This window comes from Mixophyes fleayi, chromosome 8 (assembly GCF_038048845.1).
Source record: "Mixophyes fleayi isolate aMixFle1 chromosome 8, aMixFle1.hap1, whole genome shotgun sequence".
NCBI classification, from domain to species: Eukaryota; Metazoa; Chordata; class Amphibia; order Anura; family Limnodynastidae; genus Mixophyes; species Mixophyes fleayi.
The window spans coordinates 141,305,282-141,332,202 of NC_134409.1; the positions used below are offsets into that span (position 1 = coordinate 141,305,282).

General features: G+C 45.7%; 2 protein-coding genes across 3 annotated transcripts; one reads left to right on the forward strand and one right to left on the reverse strand.

Annotated features, from left to right (window-relative positions):
* Positions 1-1,364: 1,364 nt before the first annotated feature.
* TERF2IP (TERF2 interacting protein) lies at positions 1,365-8,849 on the reverse strand. Its single transcript, XM_075184149.1, has 4 exons — positions 8,704-8,849; positions 7,575-7,658; positions 7,116-7,223; positions 1,365-2,186 (listed from the first exon to the last, which is right to left on the reverse strand). The coding sequence occupies exons 3-4, from the start codon at positions 7,218-7,220 to the stop codon at positions 1,782-1,784; spliced, it is 510 nt and encodes a 169-aa protein (XP_075040250.1). The 5' UTR covers positions 7,221-7,223; positions 7,575-7,658; positions 8,704-8,849; the 3' UTR covers positions 1,365-1,781.
* A 1,779-nt stretch (positions 8,850-10,628) lies between these two features.
* Positions 10,629-24,923, forward strand: MST1 (macrophage stimulating 1). Of its 2 annotated transcripts, none has more exons than XM_075183909.1 (19): positions 10,629-11,125; positions 13,326-13,507; positions 13,815-13,953; positions 14,616-14,728; positions 15,114-15,228; positions 17,105-17,241; positions 17,427-17,547; positions 18,003-18,121; positions 19,532-19,700; positions 20,377-20,507; positions 20,984-21,083; positions 21,167-21,291; positions 21,379-21,411; positions 21,663-21,774; positions 21,869-21,946; positions 22,042-22,188; positions 22,817-22,923; positions 23,791-23,930; positions 24,036-24,923. In XM_075183909.1, exons 2-19 carry the CDS (start codon positions 13,414-13,416, stop codon positions 24,195-24,197), a joined length of 2,142 nt encoding a protein of 713 aa, XP_075040010.1. In that variant the 5' UTR covers positions 10,629-11,125; positions 13,326-13,413; the 3' UTR covers positions 24,198-24,923. The 2 variants fall into 2 exon arrangements, with proteins under 2 accessions (XP_075040010.1, XP_075040011.1); XM_075183910.1 differs by having other exon boundaries at positions 10,630-11,125; positions 19,535-19,700.
* The last annotated feature ends 1,998 nt before the right edge of the window (positions 24,924-26,921 follow it).

Sequence of the window (26,921 nt, forward strand, 5' to 3'; positions counted from 1 at the left end):
CCTGTATATAGATCTAGAGATGAATCTCACCTCTTATATTCTGTGTGCAGGACAATGTCACTGGCCGCTTATCCTGAAACACTGGGAAGAAGAAATGCGTGCAGCAGCCATGTTCTTGTAGCACACCGGCCCCTGGACACTACTTCAGTACACAGAGTTGGTCATTACTTATTTTTCTCCTCAGTGTTTCCTTTGTGGTGGACAGAGAGCGATGATGTGAATAGCGTCATCATGTTGTGCTCCGCCTACTGCGTCTCTGTCCGGCTCAGCTTCCGGGAGATTGCCAGACTAGGGTGTCCGGGATGTCACCCGCTATTTCAGGAATCTTCCAGACCTTCTACGAGAGTCGGCAACTATGACCTGAGTGGGTGTCTCCGCACGCTGCTGGTTGTAGTTGTGGAACATCTGTTTCCTATCACCCATAGGTGATGTCAGTGTGATATGTGTAAGGTCATGCTCAGTATCTGTATATTGTACTGGTGTATGGGGTGTCTGCCTATGACCCCAATACATACTGAGTGTAGAATATCTGGGAGACCAGCACTCCTCCCGGCCTGTAAAACATCCGGGAGACCAGCGCTCCTCCGGAGTGTAGGACATCCGGGAGACCAGCGCTCCTCCAGAGTGTAGGACATCCGGGAGACCAGCGCTCCTCCGGAGTGTAGGACATCCGGGAGACCAGCGCTCCTCCGGAGTGTAGGACATCCGGGAGACCAGCGCTCCTCCGGAGTGTAGGACATCCGGGAGACCAGCGCTCCTCCGGAGTGTAGGACATCCGGGAGACCAGCGCTCCTCCGGAGTGTAGGACATCGGGAGACCAGCGCTCCTCCGGAGTGTAGGACATCCGGGAGACCAGCGCTCCTCCGGAGTGTAGGACATCCGGGAGACCAGCGCTCCTCCGGAGTGTAGGACATCCGGGAGACCAGCGCTCCTCCGGAGTGTAGGACATCCGGGAGACCAGCCTTTCGCAGTAGAAGAGCACCTATGCATCACCCACGGGCTTTGATTTGTGCTACTTCTCCTGGATTTCCACAGGACATATAGGTTTGTAAAGCAATATTAGTATATTACCAATGTAATAAAACACTTCACACACAGAAATGACAGCGTACAACAGAGAGCGGATGTTCCCGCTCTCTCACGATTACACAATAAATGAGATAAAACCCAGCAGCTTTGAAGGAAATGTGCATCTCTGGGGCAATATTAAGGGGTTTTCTGATGCGCATGGGCTGAGCGTTGGACCCTCCTCCTACGTCTCCGCACACTGACTTACGTAGGTTTGGAGAGACGGGAATCTGATGTCAATATGTCGGTTTTAGCGTTCACATTCTGCATAGTTAGAACAAATGGAAATTAAAAAATACATGAAAAAAACAACTTTATTTATTTTAAATCAACAAAAACCTCCTGAGTCACTATACACAGTGTGCTACAGAAATAGGAACAAATATACAAAAAAATATTTCAAGGTAAAACCTACAAATGATAAATTAGGCAAATTGAACTGTATAAAGCAGCATTAATTATAATAACGATTGTTTAGTCGGTTATTAAAGCTTATTCTTTGTTGGTTTTATTCCAAACACATTTATATAAATACATGTTGTATGGAGCCTGGAACACGCCAACCTTCCCGTCACCCACACCCATAATGGAGGCTGAACCCAGTGCCTCATGCCTCCGCGATGTCACTGGCTCCTCATGAATATTGGCTCAGTCCATAAAATGTCTGCCTCCGCTGGGTGTGGATGGGGGACGCACTACTAACCAGTGAGCTCCTAACTCGCCAGAAAGGCCAATCTCTTGGCAACATTGTCCTCACCATATTTTTTGGATAATTGTGTCAGTAACTTGGGGTCGTTCTTCTGTAAGTCCCAATCATCTCTGCGCTCCCAGATGGGGTAACCATCGGGGCGCTGCCCAGTGCGCAGGAAGTGTCTGGTGCTCCCCACCTCCCCGTTGTTCTTCAGAAGCGCCTGAGTCACATGACAGAGGTCCAGCTGAAACTCCTTCACCATGTCCATCAGCGCCTCCTCCAGACCCTCGCTGTCAGACACCTCCGGGCTGGAGGACACTTCATCCACCGCCGTTTGGGTTTCCACGTCGATGGAGTCCTCGTCCGTAACAAACTGGGCCAGGCGGAGAACCATCGGCGGCCTCTTTGTGGTTGGTTTATCGTCCAGCTGTCAGACAAAAGACAGAAGGTCAGGAAAGCACTAAACCTGGAACATACCGCGAGTCCGATAACACACACGTCAGCGGTATACCGGGAGTCTGATAACATATATAACACACACGTCAGCGGTATACCGGGAGTCTGATAACATATATAACACACACGTCAGCGGTATACCGGGAGTCTGATAACATATATAACACACACGTCAGCGGTATACCGGGAGTCTGATAACATATATAACACACACGTCAGCGGTATACCGCGAGTCCGATAACACACACGTCAGCGGTATACCGGGAGTATGATAACATATATAACACACACGTCAGCGGTATACCGGGAGTCTGATAACATATATAACACACACGTCAGCGGTATAACGGGAGTCTGATAACATATATAACACACACGTCAGCGGTATACCGGGAGTATGATAACATATATAACACACACGTCAGCGGTATACCGGGAGTCTGATAACATATATAACACACACATCAGCGGTATACCGGGAGTCTGATAACATATATAACACACACGTCAGCGGTATACCGGGAGTATGATAACATATATAACACACACGTCAGCGGTATACCGGGAGTCTGATAACATATATAACACACACGTCAGCGGTATACCGGGAGTATGATAACATATATAACACACACGTCAGCGGTATACCGGGAGTCTGATAACATATATAACACACACGTCAGTGGTATACCGGGAGTCTTATAACATATATAACACACGTCAGCGGTATACAGAGAGTCTGATAACATATATAACACACACGTCAGCGGTATACCGGGAGTCTGATAACATATATAACACACACGTCAGCGGTATACCGGGAGTCTGATAACATATATAACACACACGTCAGCGGTATACCGGGAGTCTGATAACATATATAACACACACGTCAGCGGTATACCGGGAGTCTGATAACATATATAACACACACGTCAGCGGTATACCGGGAGTCTGATAACATATATAACACACACGTCAGCGGTATAACGGGAGTCTGATAACATATATAACACACACGTCAGTGGTATACCGGGAGTCTTATAACATATATAACACACGTCAGCGGTATACAGAGAGTCTGATAACATATATAACACACACGTCAGCGGTATACCGGGAGTCTGATAACATATATAACACACACGTCAGCGGTATACCGGGAGTCTGATAACATATATAACACACACGTCAGCGGTATACCGGGAGTCTGATAACATATATAACACACACGTCAGCGGTATACCGGGAGTCTGATAACATATATAACACACACGTCAGCGGTATACCGGGAGTCTGATAACATATATAACACACACGTCAGCGGTATACCGGGAGTCTGATAACATATATAACACACACGTCAGCGGTATACCGGGAGTCTGATAACATATATAACACACACGTCAGCGGTATAACGGGAGTCTGATAACATATATAACACACACGTCAGCGGTATACCGGGAGTATGATAACATATATAACACACACGTCAGCGGTATACCGGGAGTCTGATAACATATATAACACACACGTCAGCGGTATACCGGGAGTCTGATAACATATATAACACACACGTCAGCGGTATACCGGGAGTCTGATAACATATATAACACACACGTCAGCGGTATACCGGGAGTCTGATAACATATATAACACACACGTCAGCGGTATACCGGGAGTCTGATAACATATATAACACACACGTCAGCGGTATACCGGGAGTCTGATAACATATATAACACACACGTCAGCGGTATACCGGGAGTCTGATAACATATATAACACACACGTCAGCGGTATACCGGGAGTCTGATAACATATATAACACACACGTCAGCGGTATACCGGGAGTCTGATAACATATATAACACACACGTCAGCGGTATACCGGGAGTATGATAACATATATAACACACACGTCAGCGGTATACCGGGAGTCTGATAACATATATAACACACGTCAGCGGTATACAGAGAGTCTGATAACATATATAACACACACGTCAGCGGTATACAGAGAGTCTGATAACATATATAACACACGTCAGCGGTATACAGAGAGTCTGATAACATATATAACACACACGTCAGCGGTATACCGGGAGTCTGATAACATATATAACACACACGTCAGCGGTATAACGGGAGTCTGATAACATATATAACACACACGTCAGCGGTATACCGGGAGTCTGATAACATATATAACACACACGTCAGCGGTATAACGGGAGTCTGATAACATATATAACACACACGTCAGCGGTATACCGGGAGTCTGATAACATATATAACACACACGTCAGCGGTATACCGGGAGTCTGATAACATATATAACACACACGTCAGCGGTATACCGGGAGTCTGATAACATATATAACACACACGTCAGCGGTATACCGGGAGTCTGATAACATATATAACACACACGTCAGCGGTATACCGGGAGTATGATAACATATATAACACACACGTCAGCGGTATACCGGGAGTCTGATAACATATATAACACACACGTCATCGGTATACCGGGAGTCTGATAACATATATAACACACACGTCAGTGGTATACAGAGAGTCTGATAACATATATAACACACACGTCAGCGGTATAACGGGAGTCTGATAACATATATAACACACACGTCAGCGGTATAACGGGAGTCTGATAACATATATAACACACACGTCAGTGGTATACAGAGAGTCTGATTCACATATCACAAACACGTCATTATGGACGGATGGGACAGATCTGCTCACAGGACTAGGACTGAGGAGACAGTCACCATATACTGTAGTACAGTGGATACCAAACTTTTTCAGTTCAAGGCACCCTTGGGGCTCCATAATTATTTCAAGGCACCCCTAAGCCAAAATAATTACCAAGTAGTCCCCCGCCTTGCTTACCACTGGCCCTGGCTGAGGCACCCCAGGGAGCCTAGGGGCACAGTTTGGGAACCACTGCTGTAGTAAAGAACACAATTTATTTCATATTCACTGGTGCCCCCTGGTAGTAAAATAATGGTATAACAAAGCTGTATTATCCCAAGTAACACTTATATATATGGCGCTGTCATACTATACAGCCCTGAGCTACTGCAGGATTTTACAGTAAAAACTGAAAGTCCTATTTCATTGTTCATTATTGTATTGCAATTAAATGTATAATCTCCTGTAAATTATACCGATATTACAGTCCATATAAAGGCACAAGTCCTTGGTACAGGTTGCAGAATGCCAGGGGGACTAATCCCGTTACAATGTACAGTACGGGGGGTGTCCCTTGATGGATACAGAAGTGATGACATCATAACTCACCATTTATATAGATATTATTGTCACTGAGCGTCATGTCTGTCATATGATTATTGTATGATAGAAATGTGAGTGAATGACAGACAGTACATACATGTCAGACAGACAGTACATACATGTCAGACCTCTACATGAAGGCAGCAGAGTGCAACCATCAGGCCCAGAGCTTAGTGCTGGTTTCCACCATTTATCAGTGGAATGTGCAATACAGGACGAATTACTGCCCCGCCAGTGCAGACAGGAGAAGATTCTATTAGATTGTAAGCTCCTGTGAGAAGGGTCATCTCCCAGGGTCAAGTTATGTTCCTGCATTGTTATCAGTGTTTGTTTTACCCCCGATGGAAAAATGGACGGCAATATATATATATATAGTGGCACAGTGGTTAGCATTATATTACATACAGAGTGGCACAGTGGTTAGCATTATATTACATACAGAGTGGCACAGTGGTTAGCATTATATTACAGAGTGGCACAGTGGTTAGCATTATATTACATACAGAGTGGCACAGTGGTTAGCATTATATTACATACAGAGTGGCACAGTGGTTAGCATCATAATACATACAGAGTGGCACAGTGGTTAGCATCATATTACATACAGAGTGGCACAGTGGTTAGCATCATATTACATACAGAGTGGCACAGTGGTTAGCATCATATTACATACAGAGTGGCACAGTGGTTAGCATCATATTACATACAGAGTGGCACAGTGGTTAGCATTATATTACATACAGAGTGGCACAGTGGTTAGCATCATATTACATACAGAGTGGCACAGTGGTTAGCATCATATTACATACAGAGTGGCACAGTGGTTAGCATCATATTACATACAGAGTGGCACAGTGGTTAGCATTATATTACAGAGTGGCACAGTGGTTAGCATTATATTACATACAGAGTGGCACAGTGGTTAGCATTATATTACATACAGAGTGGCACAGTGGTTAGCATTATATTACATACAGAGTGGCACAGTGGTTAGCATTATATTACATACAGAGTGGCACAGTGGTTAGCATCATAATACATACAAAGTGGCACAGTGGTTAGCATCATATTACATACAGAGTGGCACAGTGGTTAGCATCATATTACATACAGAGTGGCACAGTGGTTAGCATCATATTACATACAGAGTGGCACAGTGGTTAGCATCATATTACATACAGAGTGGCACAGTGGTTAGCATCATATTACATACAGAGTGGCACAGTGGTTAGCATCATATTACATACAGAGTGGCACAGTGGTTAGCATCATATTACATACAGAGTGGCACAGTGGTTAGCATCATAATACATACAGAGTGGCACAGTGGTTAGCATCATAATACATACAGAGTGGCACAGTGGTTAGCATTATAGATACAGAGTGGTTAGCATTGCTGTCTCACAATGCTGGGTCTGTTTCTTTGATTTGTGTGTGTTAGGGAATCCACACTGTAAGCTCCAATGCGACAGGGACTGATGTGATTACATATTCTCTGCACAGCGCTGCGTAATAAGCTGGCGCTATATAAATGATGATAAATAAACAACAGGTGATATCCAGCTACGGTCATGTGACACACCTCAAATTCCATGTTGGCGATCTCAAATATGTGCATCTCTTCAGGTTCTTTCATTTCCCGGTCATCCTGAACGCAGGACTTCTCTGGAGCCCTGGCACCCGACATTCCCTGAGGAGAGACACAGACATTGGTGACTGCCGAGCGTGTGTCCTACGGCCCTGTCTCTAGTCCCATCAGCCCTATAGACCACCACATGTCCAACTGCTCTTAAAATGATCTTAGTAAGGTTTTGTTTTTGCTTTTACATGTTTCCATAGTACAAGTGGACACTAGCACCACTCTGGCCCAATTATTGCCCTATTGAGGAATGTATAGTCTCCTGGCAATGTCATGGGGTCCTGCGGTGACAGCAGCTCCATCCAATATACCACGATGGTGGGAGCCTCTACCTATCCCCTTCTGTACTCGGCTCTGTACAGAGGACCGGCAGCAGACCACAATGGGTAACGTTTTACTCACCAAGATGGACGCCTCTCGCCTAGTTAGAGTAACAGGATAAGGAATCCGCTCCTTATATTTTGTGTCTCCCCTGTAGGGTGTCTCCTGTAAACATAGAAAATCACTGCTCAGCGATTGTAACCAGCAGATTTCATTTACATTCATTACACAATATTAATTTACATTCCATAATGTTCTCTATGATATAAATTATTGCAGAGATCTGTCCAGCCGGGATCTGCCCTAGTAATACCTCCTATTATACAGGAGAGCAACGGGCACTACACAGGAGAGAGACGGGCACTACGCAGGAGAGAGACGGGCACTACACAGGAGAGAGACGGGCACTACACAGGAGAGAGACGGGCACTACACAGGAGAGAGACGGGCACTACACAGGAGAGAGACGGGCACTACGCAGGAGAGAGATGGGCACTACACAGGAGAGAGACGGGCACTACACAGGAGAGAGATGGGCACTACGCAGGAGAGAGACGGGCACTACACAGGAGAGAGATGGGCACTACGCAGGAGAGAGACGGGCACTACACAGGAGAGAGACGGGCACTACGCAGGAGAGAGACGGGCACTACACAGGAGAGAGACGGGCACTACGCAGGAGAGAGATGGGCACTACGCAGGAGAGAGACGGGCACTACGCAGGAGAGAGATGGGCATTGCCCCGGCTCCTACACCCCAGCATTACCGGAGAGGATCACATCAAACAGATCAGATAAAGATATATGTCGCAATAAATAGCTGATCACTATACACAGGTCCCACTGATATCAGACATTATACACACTGATCACTATACACAGTCACACTGATATCACACTGATCACTATACACAGTCACACTGATATCAGACATTATACACACTGATCACTATACACAGGTCCCACTGATATCAGACATTATACACACTGATCACTATACACAGTCACACTGATATCACACTGATCACTATACACAGTCACACTGATATCACACATTATACACACTGATCACTATACACAGTCACACTGATATCACACATTATATACTCTGATCACTATACACAGTCACACTGATCTTACACACTTATCACTATACACAGTCACATTGCTATCATACAATGATCACTATACACAGTCACACCGACACACACCTGATAAGAAGGCCTTTTATATCCAGGTATTTGGGGTCTGGGTCTCCGGATCTCTGCTCTCCTGGTATGTTACTGGAACACTAGAGTTATTGTTTTCAATGAATAAACCTATGTCGGCCATTTTCCTGGAGTTCAACCTTGTCGAGACACATGCAATATCTTACACAAAATGGCGCCTACAGAGAGGACAATAATTACCCAATTACATACCCCAGTGACGGCTAACACTGCAGGTCGGGGAGCAGAGGGGATGTTTAGTGATCAGTCACATGACACAGGGGGGGTCAGTCACATGACACGGGGGGGGGGGGGTCCTGGGGGGGGGTAACACTAGTAATACTGCTTTATATATCATCACTTACAGTCACCCCTGAGTTACCCCAAAGTACCATAAATATACTAAATATCTATATACAATTAGTGGTCTCAGATGAACCATTACCAGATTTACCAGTTATCACCCAGTATTTATAATTCGCCACAAAACTCCGGACAGTCCGTAACACGAATCACACGTAGAAACTACGCGTACGTACGAGACGTGAGACAGGGTAGAGAGGGCCGTGGTCCTGAGAGCTTACAATCTAGAGGGTGTGGGTAACGCTGACCACAGGATGGGAGCTGGTAGCGCCCAGAGGGAGTAGTACCAATAAGATAGAAGTGACTTATTTACACAAAAATCAAATAATTGTCTAAATTAAAACTACCGTTTCAAATCACTATGAAACCACTAACACAAGCACCAGTTCCTACATCCCAATAATCCCAGGGTGGTCCCTAAGTGCGGATCCCAAAGGGGGCCTGGCTTTATGATCATCATCAGTTATTTATATAGCGCCACTAACTCTGCAGCGCTGTACAGAGAATTCACATCAGTCCCTGTCCCATTGGGGCTTACATTATAAATTCCTTAATATACACACACACACACACACATCAATTTGTTAGCAACCAATTAACCTACCAGTATGTTTTTGGAGTGTGGGAGGAAACCGGAGCACCCCGAGGAAACCCACACAAACACAGGGAGAACATACAAACTCCACACAGATAAGGCCATGGTTGGGAATCAAACTCATGACCCCAGTGCTGTGGTGCCCCAGTGATGTTGTGGACAATATATGGTCGGACCATGGGAGACACTTATTTGTGTCCCGGCATCTGAAATCTTCTGCTGTATGATAATATTTTCCATCTTGGATATTGTAGACGTCTCTGGTCAGTTTAACATAAAAGAACCTGGAGTTGAGTCAGTCTGTTGTGAATGCGGCTGTTAGGTGAATCTGCCTTATTATCTAGATTACTAATGCTGCCTCTCAGTCACTGCCCAAGTGCTGAGCAATAGGAATAGAGTGCAGTCTGTCCACACACATATCTGGACAAATCAGATGTGTTCCGGCTGTTCAGAGGGTGGAAGGAGACCCTGGATCTGTCCTATCTTCACTGGGACCGCTTGGCACTGTCTGTATGTGAGTGTTCACACATAGGCTGAGAGTGGTCGTCCAAACGTATTTACCCATTGTAAAGCGCTACAGAATCTGCTGGCGCTATATAAATAAATGTTGATGATGGCTGACAATACAAATCAGATTATTATCAGGCTCGTTATGGGGCCAAACACTGTGGTATCAGCCCAGTTGCCACGTTTGAGACAACACGGTAAGCACAATAAGCGCGGCACGCACCGATTGCAGCAAATACATTTTTTTATTCCCATTCTGTGCGAGTCGCAGCTCTGATTAGAGTGAGCGTTGTAGCTGGCACAGGGATATAGGGGCACTCCAAAAATAAACTAGTAGGTTAATTGGCTGCTAACAAATTGACCCTAGCCTCTGTCTGTCTGTCTGTCTGTGTGTGTATGTTAGGGAATTTAGACTGTAAGCTCCAATGGGGCAGGGACTGATGTGAGTGAGTTATTTGTACAGCGCCGCGGAATTAGTGGCGCTATATAAATGCTGATGATGATAATGATTGGTACATGCAGGGGGCGCTGGCCCTGGCTACAGTGTCCCTCATTGAGATTACAGACAGGATGTCTGGTGTGCATAGGAAAATATCTTTCCCCATGACCAGACTTTTATTTTTGACACCTTCAGTTAAGCTGTGTGGCCCTTTAATTCCTCTGGAATTGGAAATATTTTGTTAATTTGTTCCAGCTGTCTCAGGAGACTTTATTAGATAAGAGTTTTGGGGACTGGCTTCTGGGAAATGCTGCCTCCTCCGTCCAATTATATTGACCCATTAACTATCTGCATATGAGAAGTCACCTGACCCAGTGTCCACAGCTGCAAATAAAGAGTAAATCCCCATCAAATGCTTCCAGCTCCTCCTTCCTTCCCTGCTGGGACCAACAAACAACTGGCTGAACTTCCCCCATCCTGTACACATCTGCTGGAGGCGAGGAGAGAGGCACCAGACCGAGGTAGGAGCTGCTCTCTGGGTATGGGGTCAGGGGATTGTGCCTCCATGCCAGCCCCTGCTAACTGCATGGTGGGAGGTGGGAGAGACTTGTGGATTGTGGTAGTTACATATATGAAATACACATGTGCAATACATGTGCTGTGTCTGCCTTCATCTCTCAGATGTCTAATTGCAGCACATGTTTTTCATATGTTGTGTTGTATCATGTACAACAGGCTCTGCTCCTGAAATTCCAGTTATTGTCCTACTACAGCAGTGGTGGGTAACAGGTGGCCCTCCAAGTCTTCACCTGTGGCCCCCAGCTCCTTCTTGTAACGTATAGTGTGTAACACTTGTGTAAAATGCTGCTGTTATGTTATTACAGACAGATGTCTCTTACTTTGATTGCATGTATTGTTTTACAAGGTAATGTGTGGCCCTTTTTGAAGGTTAGAGGGCCCCAGTGTGGCCCCTGTATCAGGTTATCAATCACTATACTATAGTAAGTCATTCATTAGTCAGGTGTGTATTGTCTTTAAGGTTTTACAAGCTGATTAGAGATACAATTGGTTACACACTTTGCACCTGGATTTTTAGCAAATAGATATTTGAAGGCTGCTTGTTGTACAATGTTGTCTGTGATATAATTGTGATAACCAAAGACTTGTGTAGTTATAATCAGAGTGATTGCAGTCTGCAGATAGCCCTGTGGTGGGGAAGCACAGTGGCTCAGTGGTTAGCACTTCTGCCTTACAGCACTGGGGTCATGAATTTGATTCCCGACCATGGCCTTATCTGTGTGGAGATTGTATGTTCTCCCTGTGTTTGTGTGGGTTTCCTCCGGGTGCTCCGGTTTCCTCCCACACTCCAAAAACATATTGGTAGGTTAATTGGCTGCTAACAACATTGACCCTAGTCTGTCTCTTGGTCTGTGTGTCTATTTTAGGGAATTTAGACTGTAAGCTCCAATGGGGGCAGGGACTGATGTGAGTGAGTTCTCTGTACAGCGCTGTGGAATTAGTGCCGCTATATAAATAAATGGTGATGATGATAGTGTGACTTAGTTGGGTGTATCACAGTGGATTATTGGTGAGTGTTTTGTGTATTCAGCCCTGGTTGCAATAATGGCCACACTGAATCTGGGCGCATTGTATGAGGCTAAACCTGTTGCGTTGTAGGGTCGTCACAGTGTATTGGGGCTGTTCTGGTCCCTCTCTTCCGGGCACTACTAGATCTAATGATTTCTGTCCCTTTCCAGTTTTCTTCTGATTACATTAATGGGGAAATGTTAGAGTAAAATTTGAGTTTCTTTCCATTATGACAGTGTTTGCCCTGTGGGAGGCGCTATAATAAGTTACCCTCTTACTGTGTGCTTGATACATCCAATACACAAAGCTTCTAACAGGCAGGACATGCTGACACTTGTAGTTCTACAGTTGCATGAGATGACACCTATTTGTCGGTGTTCTTTCACCTCTCCCCGAGACTTGATCCTGCAATGAATCCAGGTCCTTGTTTCCGGGACTTTCCATTTACTGGACGGACTTGGCTGCTTCTCAGTCTCTGACCGGAATTATTTGTCTGTGGACATCTGAGCTTGTTTTGGAACAGTTTGACCCTGGTCAGTTACCAGAACACGTTACCCCCTCCTACACAAATATCTATGGGACAGCCTGGACACAGCCACATCTTCCTGCTGCTGTAGAACTACAAGTCCCAGCATGGCAGCTGAGGTAGTGGTACATTTGCATTCCCCTCTCCCATGCCGGATTAGTCCTGTTTAATGTATTGCCTCATCCAGGAGTCTGTCCTTGGCCCTTAGGTGCCCCTTGACCACATCACCCGGGTAGGCTGTACTAGGAAGATTAACTTGTTCATCGCCACAGAAAAGGGAGAGAGGACAATGTTTTGAGGTAGTCTCCATGGACACATTGCTACTTAGCCGGTCATCCAAACATGTGGCGGGCAATGAGGTCCTGAACGTCTCTTCAGTAAATCAAAGTGAAGACACGATGGTTAGATTTATTATGTGTCCAAAGACAATCCCTTACACCTGGATCGTTGGGTGTATTGGGGAATTATAGGAGGGTTATTGGCAGTGAAGGTGATTTATGCTGCATTGTGTATAATTTGTAGTATTGATTAATAGTTTCAGGTTTGCATTTGTCCTATTGAGTTTTTCCTGACGTTTTCTCCCTTTCCATCTTCCTGTCTGTCCACAGCCATCTCGGACACATGATCCAGTTAATGTGTTATCTGGATAAATATTTGGAAAGAGGAGGCCGTGTGTGCATGGGGGCGGATTACTGAATGTTCTACGTGACTGACCCCAAACCCTGCACAGGCACCATGATGATCAGCTTCTCTGCTCTCGTCATTTGTACCATCACCTTCGTGGCTGCAGGTAAGTACCGTGTATGATGGGCAGAGAGTTCCATCAGAGGGGGCAGCGTCCGAGGTCTCTTCTGTAACACACTGAGCGATCTGTACTATGCCATAAATACGTTGTAGTATTAAATCGCTGCCAGTGACGACCTCGGGTGACCTGTATATATGACTTCTATATTGGGATATAGCTACAGCTGGGACCAGTGTCTGAGTGGGTGAATGATACCAGTAACAGCTCAGATCCTGGAGGGGAGGTGGCACAATACCAGCCTGGGTATATTTGGTAACCTGCCATGTTACAATATTTATTCTGTGTTCTGCAGTGGTCCGCAGCCCCCTCAACGACTACCAGCGATCCAAGGCCACAGAGCTGGTGCACGTACAGGAGGGAACCTCTAAGGAGGAGGTGAAGCAAGAGGTCCATGTATGTGCTAAGAAGTGCTCGGAGCTCCTGGACTGTAGGTGGGTGCTCCACATGCATTGGGCTGGAAGGGATGACAGGTGGGCCGCAGAGAGGGGCTCACTCTGGCTGCCATTGTCCAGTGCTCATAACACTGTGGACAGCATCTATCCTTGGACACGGTCCCGTTATACCACCTCTATTCTGATTTTCCTTCTTTAAGGTTGTCCCTATTTTGGGCCTTGATTCTAAAAATTATAAATAAATTTCACCATTTGCTCCCAAAGTGTCTGTCTGGTGACCATAATATAGTATAGTATAGCGCCCCTTGTGTGTGTCTGTGAAATGTTTTGTGGCGACTGTTAGCGTGAGCGGTAACTGGCGCTGTCGTCTGCACACACACTGAAGGCTGCCATATTGTGGGCGGAACCAATATTCCTGGAAATACAGCTTATCGATCCACTAGGAATAGTAAATAACGTTGTATATCTGATCTGTCAGGGGATGAGTCGTCCAACATTTATTTATGTAGCGCCAGCAACCTCTGTAGCGCTGTACAATTGGGGACATACACAGTAATAACACAATACTGGGTATTACAGAGACGTAGGAGGGCCCTGCGCACAGCTTACAATCTATAGAGTCATAAGACGCTGTGATAACGGACGGGTTAGTGATAGTTACAGTAACGTCACTGAACGACTCTCTCCCCCACATAACACAGGTCTTTTGACTATAACCTGAGGACTCACAGCTGCCGCCTGCTGCCCTGGACACAGAACTCCGCCAACGTGGCACTGCAGAAAAACACCGACTATGACGTCTACCAGAAGAAAGGTAAGTGGGAGGAGGGGCACACCTACCTGCTTACAGAGGACGTGGAATAACTTCGGGTGTGAAAAGTTTCTCTGCAGTTATTGTACAGAACGGTCTGGTTTGTACCGTGTGGAGGTTGTGGGAGCGAGGCCCAGACGTTGCATCTGTATGGGGAGGACTCTTCCAAGGGAGAATAGTTTATAAACTTGGGGCTTCGAGAACAAACTTTACTGTAACATGTTGCAGAGTTTGATGCATAATATCTGCAGCAGCGAATCCACAATAACCTTCTAGAGACTGATGGCGGCAGAACGTGGGAGCCGCGTCTCCGTGTCCTGTCTGTTTCCCGCCTGTTGTAGTCGTATAAACCGTGTGACCCCTAAATCATTCAGTGATCTCTCCCCAGACTATGTCCGGGACTGTGTGGTGGGCAACGGGGCCACGTACCGTGGGACGGTGTCCACGACCGCTAAGGGCAGAACCTGTCAGCAATGGAGGCTGAAATTCCCTCATGAACACAAGTAAGTGGGTTACTCTGATATCAGGGTTTTATATTACACGGTCTGATGTCATTATATGAAATACAGAGCACAACTACAGGTGTCTGTGTTACATTAGTTATATTATATATATGTGTTACATTAGTTATCTACTATAAAAGCCTAGTGGCGTGTGTCTGTGTGGAAATAAAACAAACCAAGCGGCAGCGCCACCTGCTGGGCGAAGTTATACACTGACCTACTAAATTCTTAGGGACGTATTCAATTGTTAGCGTTAACGCTAACAAACGAGCGCTCAAAAAATCTTACCGTTAATACGGTAATTACTCGCGGAATTTCAGCTCGCCGCCCCCTGAGCGGCGAGCTGAAATTCCGCGAGTAAACTACCGTATTAACGCTTTTCGCGCGCAATATTACCGTATACCTTGCAAAGGGCCGAGCACAAATATCATGAAGTCTGGTCCTCTTGGTACGAGTCCAAGCACAGAAAAAGGATGATCCAGGATGTTGGATAGTTAATTGTGAGATCTCCGCTAGGTCTGGCCTGCGCTAAATTATATAAAATATATTAATTTAATCTCATTATTGTGGTGCTGATAAATTGCTACTTTACGTGATATCTCTGAGGCTATACACAGGATAGTTGTGTATTCATATACGTGTGTATGTAACTGTTCTATTAAATCTGAACCTGCTCCATTTTTTTTTCTTCTATATATTATTTGGTATTTATTTATATTTTCAATATTTATATCTATACCTGCACTGATCTCATGTGGGTGATCTTGGGACCCTGCTAATTGGCTGACATAGGTTAAGTAATGTGTGTTTTGTTTTCTGTTTTATGTACTAAAATTCAATAACAGTACCTGATTAAAAAAAAAAAGATGAATTGTGCAGATGATTCATTGCACAAAAATTGTCATTAATTTCAAACCAAGGGGTAAATGTATCAATATGCGGGTTCTTCAACACCTGCGTGTTCAGCCTCTTCCGCGATTAAATTTCAAGCGGCGCTGCATTGTAAAGGGAAGTTAACCCTTTACAATGCAGCGCCGCTTGAAATTTAATCGCGGAAGAGGCTGAACACGCAGGTGTTGAAGAACCCGCATATTGATACATTTACCCCCAAGTCATAGACCTCCCATAGTGCAGGAAACCCAATGAAATACTGTAAGTTTAAGTTTCCTGCCCCCCTATAACACTATGGACCTAGAAGCCCCTCAGGGCCAGGCGGGTGGGAGCGGACGGCTATGTGTGTATCCTGGTGGTAACATATCTGTCTATACAGCGACTGATCCTGTTCTAATATACAGGATTAATATATGATAATAGAATGACTGATTTATTCTGTGTTCTCAGAGGCTCTTCTGAATTGTTTGTAATTCCATATATAATAAATGACAGAAATTCAGCTATAGGTTCTCTGTACACAAAATATCGGTCCCAATATCGTATGTGATATAAACGGACGCAGAATAATAAGTAACTATTAGTATAATCCCTCCGATGAAAACCACATCCCGGTCTCTCTCCCACATCTCATCCACCTGTGTAATAAACTCCGGATGATTCTCCTCTGATATCCCAGGAATTACTTTGTCTCTCATTTCTACTTTCTGGCACATTATGTAATATAAGAATAATATATCACTGTTTCTACGTCCAGTTTTATCCAGGATATAAAATCTTCTGGTGTCCGTATTATTTGTTGTGGGCACAGATCTCCCCACATCCTCCCGGTTACTGTATCTGGTAAATCAGTGAGCCCAGAACTTTCTCCATAAGACATAAATCCCTATTAATGACTGAGATCTGTAATTACATGTATGTGTCACCGTAGCAAGATGGTTATATAACAATTCCTTACACAAGGACATTAATTCTCCTCCTCCAGGTACTTTCCCACCAGTCAGAATGGATTGGCTGAGAATTACTGTCGGAACCCAGATCACGATGTGAAAGGACCGTGGTGCTACACAACGGACAAGAATGTCCGACACGATCTGTGTGGTATAAAAGCGTGTGATAAGGGTGAGTTCTCTGGACGTCGCTAGTGACTGTACAGGCTGCACAGTGCTTCAGCCTCCGCTGTAAATAATCTGTAATACAACCAGAAATAAATACAGGTTTATTCCTCATTTAACTGAAGACTCTGAAATGATTCTGTGTGAGGTTTGGTGCTTAGTAGTCGTGTAACGCGGTCTGTGGCCCTGTAGCGGAGTGTCTGCAGTGTAACGGGGAAGATTACCGAGGGCAGGTGGACAGAACGGAGTCTGGGAGAGAGTGTCAGCGATGGGACCTGCAGAGCCCTCACGCTCATCCGTTTAATCCAGAAAAGTGAGTACCTGAGTATGCTGGGACCTATAGATCCTGGTACGTATAGGAATCCTCAGCCAGGGGGGAATATGGTGACCGGTGTCTCTTCTCTGACCAGGAAATGACTGTTACAATATCAGTCTGTACAATGATTCGGATCACTCCTATATCTAGAACGGTTCCACATCTGTCACCCCTGACTCCAACCCCTGAGATATACTCCGTCCAAAGTCAAACACCGTAATTGTGCCCTTACCGATCCGGCATGTCGGAAAAACATCTTCTTGGTGTAATTAACCCTTGGTGCAGTAATAACCCAAAGAGCAGCCAATCAGATGGAGGAACCGGGCCCCATAACCGTTGTCATGATTTATTTTACAGACCCATATTAAAGTATGATTTGTTTATTGTCTGTTAGTCGCTCTTGTGCTATATTCTCATTAACTCTATAATGTAATCTACCTTCCTTCCTGCAGGTATCCTGACAAACACCTAGATGATAATTACTGCCGAAATCCAGACGGCTCGGAGCGGCCCTGGTGCTATACTACAGACAGCAGGGTGGAGCGACAGAACTGCAACATCTCGAAGTGCAGTAAGTTTGGGTCATAATTCAGATATTATCGCTGGTGCACCATGCCGGGAGAGCCCCTACTGCCGATGCTGTTTGACGCCAAAGTTGGCGATCCGCGTAGAGGTTTCCTATCGCTGTTTTCCTTGTGCATAAAAAACGGGAGTTTTCTACTGAACGTTAAGGGCCGGAGTCATTACGGAAAGTAAGGCAAAAAAAAAGAGTAATGTTCTCCGGGACAAACCATGTTACAATGCAAGGGGTGCAGATGAGTTTATTATTTTGCACAGAAGTTAGATACTGGATGTTTTTTCATGTAGTACACACATACCTGATAGCTTTATTTTTACACTGAAATTTAAAGTTGATCTAGGACCTGCCCTATCCCAGCTATAAATCTGTCCTCACATTTAATTCCCCCTACAATGCAACATGGTTTTGCCCAGATGCAAAATTACTCCCTTTTTTTTATGCTTTGTTCTCCTTAATGACTCAGCCCCTAAATCTTTCTTTCTGCAAGGCTGTAGGGGAGACAGATGGTGATTATGTTTAGGAAGCAGGGCTGCTCCTTCCTCTGTTCACAACCGCTGCTTCTGGGCTGACTACCCCCTGTCTAATGACCCTCTGCCTGCTCAGACACCCAGGAAGTATTTGAAACCCCACCAATGCTGCTGCTCTGCCTGGGGGCTGCGAGTCCAAGACTAGCAGCGTAAACCCCCTCACATTCCCCATTGGAACATCAGGCAGTTATTGTACTTGTGAATAATTTTAAAACATCCTTAAATCATGTTATATGAATTTTCTGCTGCGCTGTGTTACTATTTTTCTAAGTACATCATTAGTGGCAGCAGGGGGGGGGGGGGGCATAGAGTCCAAGGACAGCGGTCTTATTGCTTTCTCTGTTTCCCTATAAAATAGACCCTGCAGAATCCTCCGCAGCCTGAATAACGGATATCCGTAGGCTCCCGGGGTACACACAATATATTTATTGCAGCAGATGTCACTGGATCTATCCGTATGAAACGTAGATATGTCAGTGGGTCCAGATGGGGTAATAGCAGACGTTAGAGTAGAACATGCAGCCGCATCAGTCAGACAGTGTAACCAATCGCTATCTGTAATCCCAGCTGATTGGAGGATGGTAAATGTGGTTACACTACATGGGGAAGAATCTCTATTGGTCTGGTAGTCTCAGGTCAGTGGTTGGGGGTTTCCTCCCACACTGGTAGGTTACCTGGCCTCCAACAACAAGGTGTGCGGGAATAGCAGCTGAGCGCGCCCAACATGGCGCGATGGATTGTGCTTTGAGACCTATTGGGAGACAGGCTTTATATAAAGAATTGTTTTTGCCGCCTCGTTACATTATTTTATACATTATATTATGTTTTGGACATGATCTTTCTCCTTCGGTTTCCTGTGGACCGTCCTGTGAAGCAGAGAAGCAGCGATCACAGAATGTGCCGGTAATGAATGGCTGCTTCATGGGGCGCGGTGAGGGCTACCGGGGAAAGATCGCTGCCACACCCTCGGGAATTCCCTGCCAGAGGTGGGATTCGCAGACTCCGCACAAGCACCGATTCACGCCTGAGAAATACCCGTGCAAGTGAGTAAGCGGCGCCCAGACGTGTTGCGGAGTCGGAGCAGAATCCGAGGTTTTACAATAAACTCCGTGGATCAAAAAGAAAACGTCTGATAGACCCTGGTCATGGGTTGGGGTGTAGGATGGGAGGAAGAGAGAGAATGGGGGTGATTGTCACTGTAGTACCCATACATTACTTGTTATAAAGCTGAATGTTATATAATGTAGATATATCCTATCAGAAATACAGTTCTGTTACACGTCTTCTGATACTTGCAGACTTACCATTGTAATGTCTGTGACACATTCATCAGGCATTCTGCTGGCTTATAAAGCTGCTGACAGCTGTAGACTTGGGGGCAATAGATCTAACTACACAGACTTCAATCTTTAAGAAACATGAGGGCACTTCCTTATTAGATGGTCAGCAGTGCGGTTTGCTGTGGAATGGCTTATTACCTTTTAGCTGGCGTATAAAATACCAGGTAACCTCGCAGGTCTGCTCTACAGAGGGTAAAACGAACGTTAAGTCCTGTAACATTTCTCTTGCATGGTTCCGGGTTCAGTATAGATTGTAAACGCCAATAATGCAAAAGAAATTGTCACTTTCCAGCCAAACATAGTTGTGGGTGAGGATTGGTGAATGTGCGTCCAGCTTTCCGCTGATCTCTGACTGTTTAACGTTTGTGATTATTCATAGGGGACTGGATGCAAATTATTGCCGGAATCCGGATGGCACAGAAGCGCCCTGGTGCTTCACCACCAATCCTAACATGAGGGTGGTCTACTGCTTCCAGATCAAACGCTGCCCGGACGATATCCTGGACAAAGGTGAGACTCCGTACCCGCGGTCCTGCACCCATAGACACCGCCGGTCACGCTGACGTGTCCATGTAGTGTTGGTACTCCGCCAATTATTTGAGGGTTTACAAGTAACTGAGTGAGTGAAGGTTTAGTAAGAGGTCGTTTCCACCGTCTCCCATCACGTCAGAATTCGTTGTCTGTGTCAAAGCCTCTGAGGTCCGCACTGTATAGACTACGTCCCTAGGGTGGGGCCAGAGATTAAATGGGTGGGGGATTGCCTCCCCAAGCATCTACTAATGTCGCCAAGCCATCAAATGTAATAACAAGCGGTTCACACTTCAAATCCTGTCCCTCACAAAACTACACTACCATTTACACAACCCTGATGGATGTGAGATGATTTGGCTGTATCCAGTCATTCTCCATTGTTTGTACCTGGCCTTGTGTGTCCTACAAACCATCGTCCATGGATGGCTGGGTAATGACCTCTGCTTCTCACACAGGTTGTTTCACTGGCAATGGAGAGACCTACAACGGGCGTGCGAATAAGACGAGGAAGGGGATCCCCTGTAGCAACTGGAGTGAGAAATCCAATAGTCTTCAGTAGGTCCCACTGACGCCCCCTCTGTACCCCTAATCCCGGGAATGGAAGAGTCGCACAATAAACCATACGTTCTACTTTCCAGACTCTCTGCTGGCCAATCTCTGCAGGACAACTACTGCCGGAACCCCGATGGGGACAGTCACGGCCCCTGGTGTTACACTAATGACCCCAGCACACCCTTTGACTACTGCGGTATCAAACTCTGCGGTAAGGAAGAAATGGTGGTTACTATTGTGATAAGCCCAACGTGGTTGTACCGTAGTGTCCTCATTGTCACCGATTCCTCTCTTACAGACGGGGAGGCTCCGCTGGATCTAAAAGAAGCTGGTAAGATGTAGGTCTGTCCTCTTCAATCTTCACCACAATACCAAGAAAATAAACCTTTGGCTGTTGGACTGCTGGGAATAGTAGTCCTACCACAGCTACAAAACCTCAGGTTCATACGTCTGATCTAAACTTCCACATTGACGTATTACTTCAGTGATCCGTTCGGAGAGACATCTTTCGGTGTCTGTACTGGGTGTATCTGTTGGGTGTCTCTAATCCTCATCTCTCCTACTACCGCTGTCTCATTACAGGTAATATTGTCTTTGACTCATGTGGGAAAAGAATTGACAAACCTGTCAAAAAGGGGCGGATAGTGGGCGGTGAGCCTGGAAACTCCCCCTGGACCGTGAGCTTGCGTAACCGGTAAGCGGGAACGTATTTAAATCTATTAAAAACTCCCCCTGTGTCACAAAGTTGTTTTTATTTTTTTGTTTGTTTGTTTTCTCCCTCTACCCAGACAAGGGGACCATTTCTGTGGGGGTTCCCTGGTGAAGGAGGATTGGGTGATCAGCACCAGACAGTGCTTCACTTCCTGGTAAGATTTCCTGACAGCGCTAACACTGTGCACAGTCCTCTCCTCTACGGCAGCCATTGTGTGTATATCTGGCTGATTGTTACCGTCTCCTGCAGCGACGCTGACCTGTCCGGATATCGTGCGCTGGTGGGAACGCTCTTCATCAATCCTGGACCTAATGATCCTGATAAACAGTCTGTGCCCATCAGCCAGATTATGTGTGGTCCATCGGACTCCGGCCTGGTGATGCTGAAACTGGAATGGTGAGGAGGCCATGTTGTCCTCCTGTGTCCCACAATGCAACACATGGCGTGGCAGCAGCCATGTTGTCTTCATGTGTTGCATTGTGGGACACAGGGATGTTGGTATAGGCCGCGGCTCCTGGTAGGGAAAGACGACTCCTGCAGTCTGTACTCCACGGGTGTGACACCCGATGTACCTTAGTGTCTGCAGGAGGTGGAACTACCGGCCTCTTGATACCTGTGATTTTTATTATATCTGTCTGTTGGTCTTTGGGACTGACCGGACAGATGAGCCATGTCCGGGGTGTGTAGGGTGCAGGATGAGTCAAGGTTTCCATCCTCCAGGGGCTGGGTGTAGTTACTGATTCCCTGCCCTTGCCCACAAATATGGGGAGAAATATCCTGTTTCACCCACTGTCTTTGTGATCACTGTGCTTTGATTTTATATCTGTATCTTACGGAGTTATCTTGTCAATAACTACTAGATGTCCGTACAGCCCTCCGCTACTGGCAGATCGTGCGCGGTAGATTGGCAGTAGCTGGGTATCTGGTGACACAGAGTGGTTCTTCCTGGACCCCAGGGGCCACGTTCGTTATTAGCTGCCTTCCGAGTCTTCCTCCATAACTCTCTCTCCTTCCATCTCCCCAGGCCGGTGACCCTAAACTCCAGAGTGGCTCTGATATGTCTGCCCCCCGAGAGATACATTGTACCCGACGAAACCAGATGCGAGATTGCAGGCTGGGGCGACACCAGAGGTAAGTACATCCTGCCCTTTCCTAGGAGTACAGGGCTGCTCGTCAGATGGGTTTATAGAGATCCATAAAGGTGAATGTATCCTGTATTGAGGGTCCATTATCAAGGGCAATTTAGCCTCTCATTGTAATATTCATAGAAGCATCTGTGATTAACTAAATATACCTGAAATCACTGCTATTTATACATAACTAAATCCGTGCCGCATGTTGCTCCATTCTCCACATTAGCGTTGGGGGTTTAGAATCTTTGAGTTCAACGATTGACATCTGCAACATGCTATTGGCAACGGCTTATTTCATCACATTACAATGCTGCCACGCTGTCCTGCACCTCTAGGTCAAACGCAGGTCATCCAATTTTCATACCAGATGAAATCATGTTGGGTCTGGAAAGACCCCACAGAATAGTGCACACAGCTTTCCCAAAATATAAGACCATTGATCTTATGAAATGACAAACACCCCCTGCAGATAACCTCTCGACACCAACTCTCAGGATAGGTCACCATGGCACCTGCAGTGGGTGAAACCTGGTGCCACATAGGTGACCCTCTCCTATTATAGCTCAGGGGGTAAATGTATCAAGCTGAGAGAAACCTGCGGGTTTGAAAAAGTGGAGATGTTGCCTATAGCAACCAATCAGATTCTAGATGTCATTTTGTAGAAGGTACTAAATAAATGATAGCTAGAATCTGATTGGATTTTCAAACCTGCGGGAAAACTCTCAGCTTGATCTATTTACCCCCAGGTCAGCTGCATGCACATAGATGGCCATCTCCTATAATGCCTTCCATCCACTACAGCAGACTGGTACAACGTCCAACAATCAAGGTGTCTACATGAAGCTTTCTGTCTCGTCCTCTGCAGGTACCGGGCATGAAACAGTCCTGAAGGTCGCTCACTTCTCTGTGATGACTAATGAGGAATGTAATAAGTACCCGAAGACCGTGGTGCGTGACAATGAGATCTGCACGAAGCCGCTGCCATTGGAAGTCGGCGCCTGTGAGGTGAGTCTGTCCATACAGTTCTGTATCCACCGCTGGCCGTGCGGCTGCTGCTGTCCTCGCGGCTTTGACCTTCGTCCACCAATCTTCTTTCTTGGCGACTTGCAGGGGGATTACGGGGGTCCGCTCGCCTGTCTGACCCATGACTGCTGGGTATTGGAAGGAGTTATTATACCGGCCCGTGGTTGTGGGAAGAAGAACCTACCGGCTGTATTCACCCGGGTCTCTGTCTACGTGGACTGGATCAGCAAGGTCATGAGGATGATCTGACCGATCCCGGATGATCGTCAATGTAATTTACTGTGAATAAAGATTGGACACTCTGGGATCAGAGGGGGGAGCAGAGGTTTGGAGAGGGGGTAATGGGTGTTTGGGATGCTGATATTGGGTGGAATTCCTGCAGTTATATTGTAAATAATTTTATTGTTCATTACGCAGCATTTTTTTTATTTTTACACAAAGCACCGTTTTAGTTGTTTTTCCAAATAAATATTTGTGTTCCTTCCTCTGTGGTTCTTAATTACCCCACAACAGGTCAGGTATACAGGATTTCCTTAACCACATACAATCCATCTGTTTGGGTCAGTAGTTCTGGGCTGTTAACAGATATTCTGTAGATGTGACGTGTCATGGAGATGCGAGGACCAGCGTTTGTTGCCCTTCTCTTCCCCAATAAGAAACACTGTGCAACTGCTGACGGGATGCGTCATCTAACAATCTGCCATTGTGACCCATCGGGGTATAAGATAGATATCAAATATTGAATTCTTCCAATTTTTTTTGTGTATTTTTACAATAAAATCCAGATTGTGAAAACTGAGCAGGTGATAGGCGGCCGCCATCGTGACATTATTCTGGAAGAAGTGTTTTGTAGAACTGTAAATACGCGCGGTGTTATCTGACCCCCTCCCCCCAATGTAAATCTTCCTGTTCTTTGTTGCAAGGAATATTTGACCAATGATCCTGTTTTCTCTAATAAAGGTTTATTTAAGAAAATATTGTTCCGTGACAACAATTTATTGAAGTGATAACTAGAAATATTTGACGCCTCAATCGTGCTCTGTGGTGATTTTCCCAGCAGTCCCGGTGACGTCTGTAAACCCAACGTAATCTGTATTCCTAATAACTAGGTTTACCAGCATCTCACGCCCACAGTCTTGGCATAGCAGCCGGGCTCCTCCTGATAACAGCCAGAGAATATACATTTAAAGGGGTCCAGCTCCCCCCCCTGTGCTGTCAGTTTAATACTTTGTCTTCCATCAGCCCAGTTTTGTAGTCCAATCTTTCTGAAATAACCCCAACAGGCCATAATTTCAGGATTACCTTCGGCTGGAACTATAAGGATAAATAAGCTGCAAGATTGGACTTATCTGTAGTCTGAAAACATGGCCTGTTCCTGGAGGACGGGAGATGAGAAACCCCCACTATGACTACGCTGACAGAGGTGATAATAATTATAGGAATGTTTCACGTCCATCCACTAGTGAGGCACGAGGCACAGTGATGTCACTGCTTCCTAATGAATTGGTGTGTAGTCCCCCACAGAATTGCTGCCTCCAATCTTTGCAGGTTTAGATACTTTGAAATAAACAAGTGTCCATTATAATTAATCACCAGGAAATGTAATATTTCTCTCACTTTATCTTTGTGTCGAGTGCCAGTTCCTGTGCGCCAGTATAAGTCTGTAACCATTATCTCCTGTTTGTACGTCCCACGTCCCTCCGTGGTGGCAGATACTGGAGGGTTAATCTCTGTACTAACTGATGGCTGGGACCAGATACAGTGATTTCCTTCTGCTGTTATCTCGTCCTCACCATTATAGACCACATATAACAATAATACAGCGCTGTAAGGACAGGACGCTGCCGCCACGGAGGGCTCAGCAGATTATACAGGTGATACTTGTTGTATTTCTATTTCCTCCCTTCATGGCAGCAGCTATTGATTGCTGGGTTGGGCTTCTGTGGCGGTTGTGATACCGCGTCTATGTTTAGCAGGGAACCGGACCCGCTGCTTTATATAGATCCTGCTGTGGCCGTAGCTGTCTCTGCAGAGGGAGAAGCGATGACTTAGTACCTGGGGGCTCCATACAATTGCTAGACCGCCGTGCTGGGCGACTCTTACAGTGAGGGTCTCCCTTACAAGTTCCTTCTTGTACAACAAACATTGTTTCAGTCTGGCTTCATGATTTGGTCTTGCCCAGGTCTATAAAGTGCTCTTACTAAAACCTATGGTGGGAAAAGCCCTTTTCTTTTGTGATTGGGACAAAAGTAATTTCGGATTTGTATGAAACTTAGAAACCTAATTTCAGTTCTTACCGAAAGTAATTTATCCCTTAATATGTTCAAATAATAGTACATGAAGCTTTCCAATACAAAATTTCTGTAGGGAAGATAATCTGCTCTAATCACTAAGTTCAGATGCCAATTGGCTACCAAAGGCCTAATGTCTAACTGCAGTAATCTTGCTATTAGTTTGTCTTGTGCTAAGTTTGCCCCCTAAAAAAAGGAGCTTAGAGCTGAAACTTGGACTTTGAGCAGCAAGAGCCAACACTATTGTACAATTCAAGAAGCAATGTTTTGTTGTTCCTAAGACACCGGAAGAAAAACATTTTGTAGATTCCATTATAAAGAGCTGAAGTGGTTGGTTTCTTGTCTTCCTGGAGTATAAATGGCCCCTTTTAGAAACCTTTGTTCTGTGAAACCTCCATATCCACAGACTCTGGGGGTGCAGGTTACTTACTGGACCCTGCATTATTAGACCTGGTCTAGCAGACGGGGCTCTTCTGCTACATGTAGTGTCTGACAGAGCCATGCGCTCCGTGGCATCGCCACCTTCTCCTGCTTGATCATTGCTGGTAGTGTTTCTACTAGAGGCAGCGGAGGAAAGACCAACCCTCAGTCTGAATTTCCAGGGCCCCGTCAGTGAGTCCACGTTCTGTACTGCTGGACACTTTACTTCTGTAGTGAAGATGTCTAATCGAGGTCTCCTGTG

What these genes read in the sequence shown, in the direction of transcription:
- TERF2IP (XM_075184149.1), bottom strand. Translation starts at nt 7,220, where the DNA reads ATGTCGGGTGCCAGGGCTCCAGAGAAGTCCTGCGTTCAGGATGACCGG. An exon ending in TCGCCAACATGGAATTTGAG is followed by an intron (nt 2,187 to 7,115) that starts GTGTGTCACATG and finishes TTTGTCTGACAG; the next exon opens with CTGGACGATAAACCAACCAC.
- MST1 (XM_075183909.1), top strand. Translation starts at nt 13,414, where the DNA reads ATGTTCTACGTGACTGACCCCAAACCCTGCACAGGCACCATGATGATC. An exon ending in CTGCAACATCTCGAAGTGCA is followed by an intron (nt 18,122 to 19,531) that starts GTAAGTTTGGGT and finishes CGTCCTGTGAAG; the next exon opens with CAGAGAAGCAGCGATCACAG. An exon ending in CTGCGGTATCAAACTCTGCG is followed by an intron (nt 21,292 to 21,378) that starts GTAAGGAAGAAA and finishes CCTCTCTTACAG; the next exon opens with ACGGGGAGGCTCCGCTGGAT.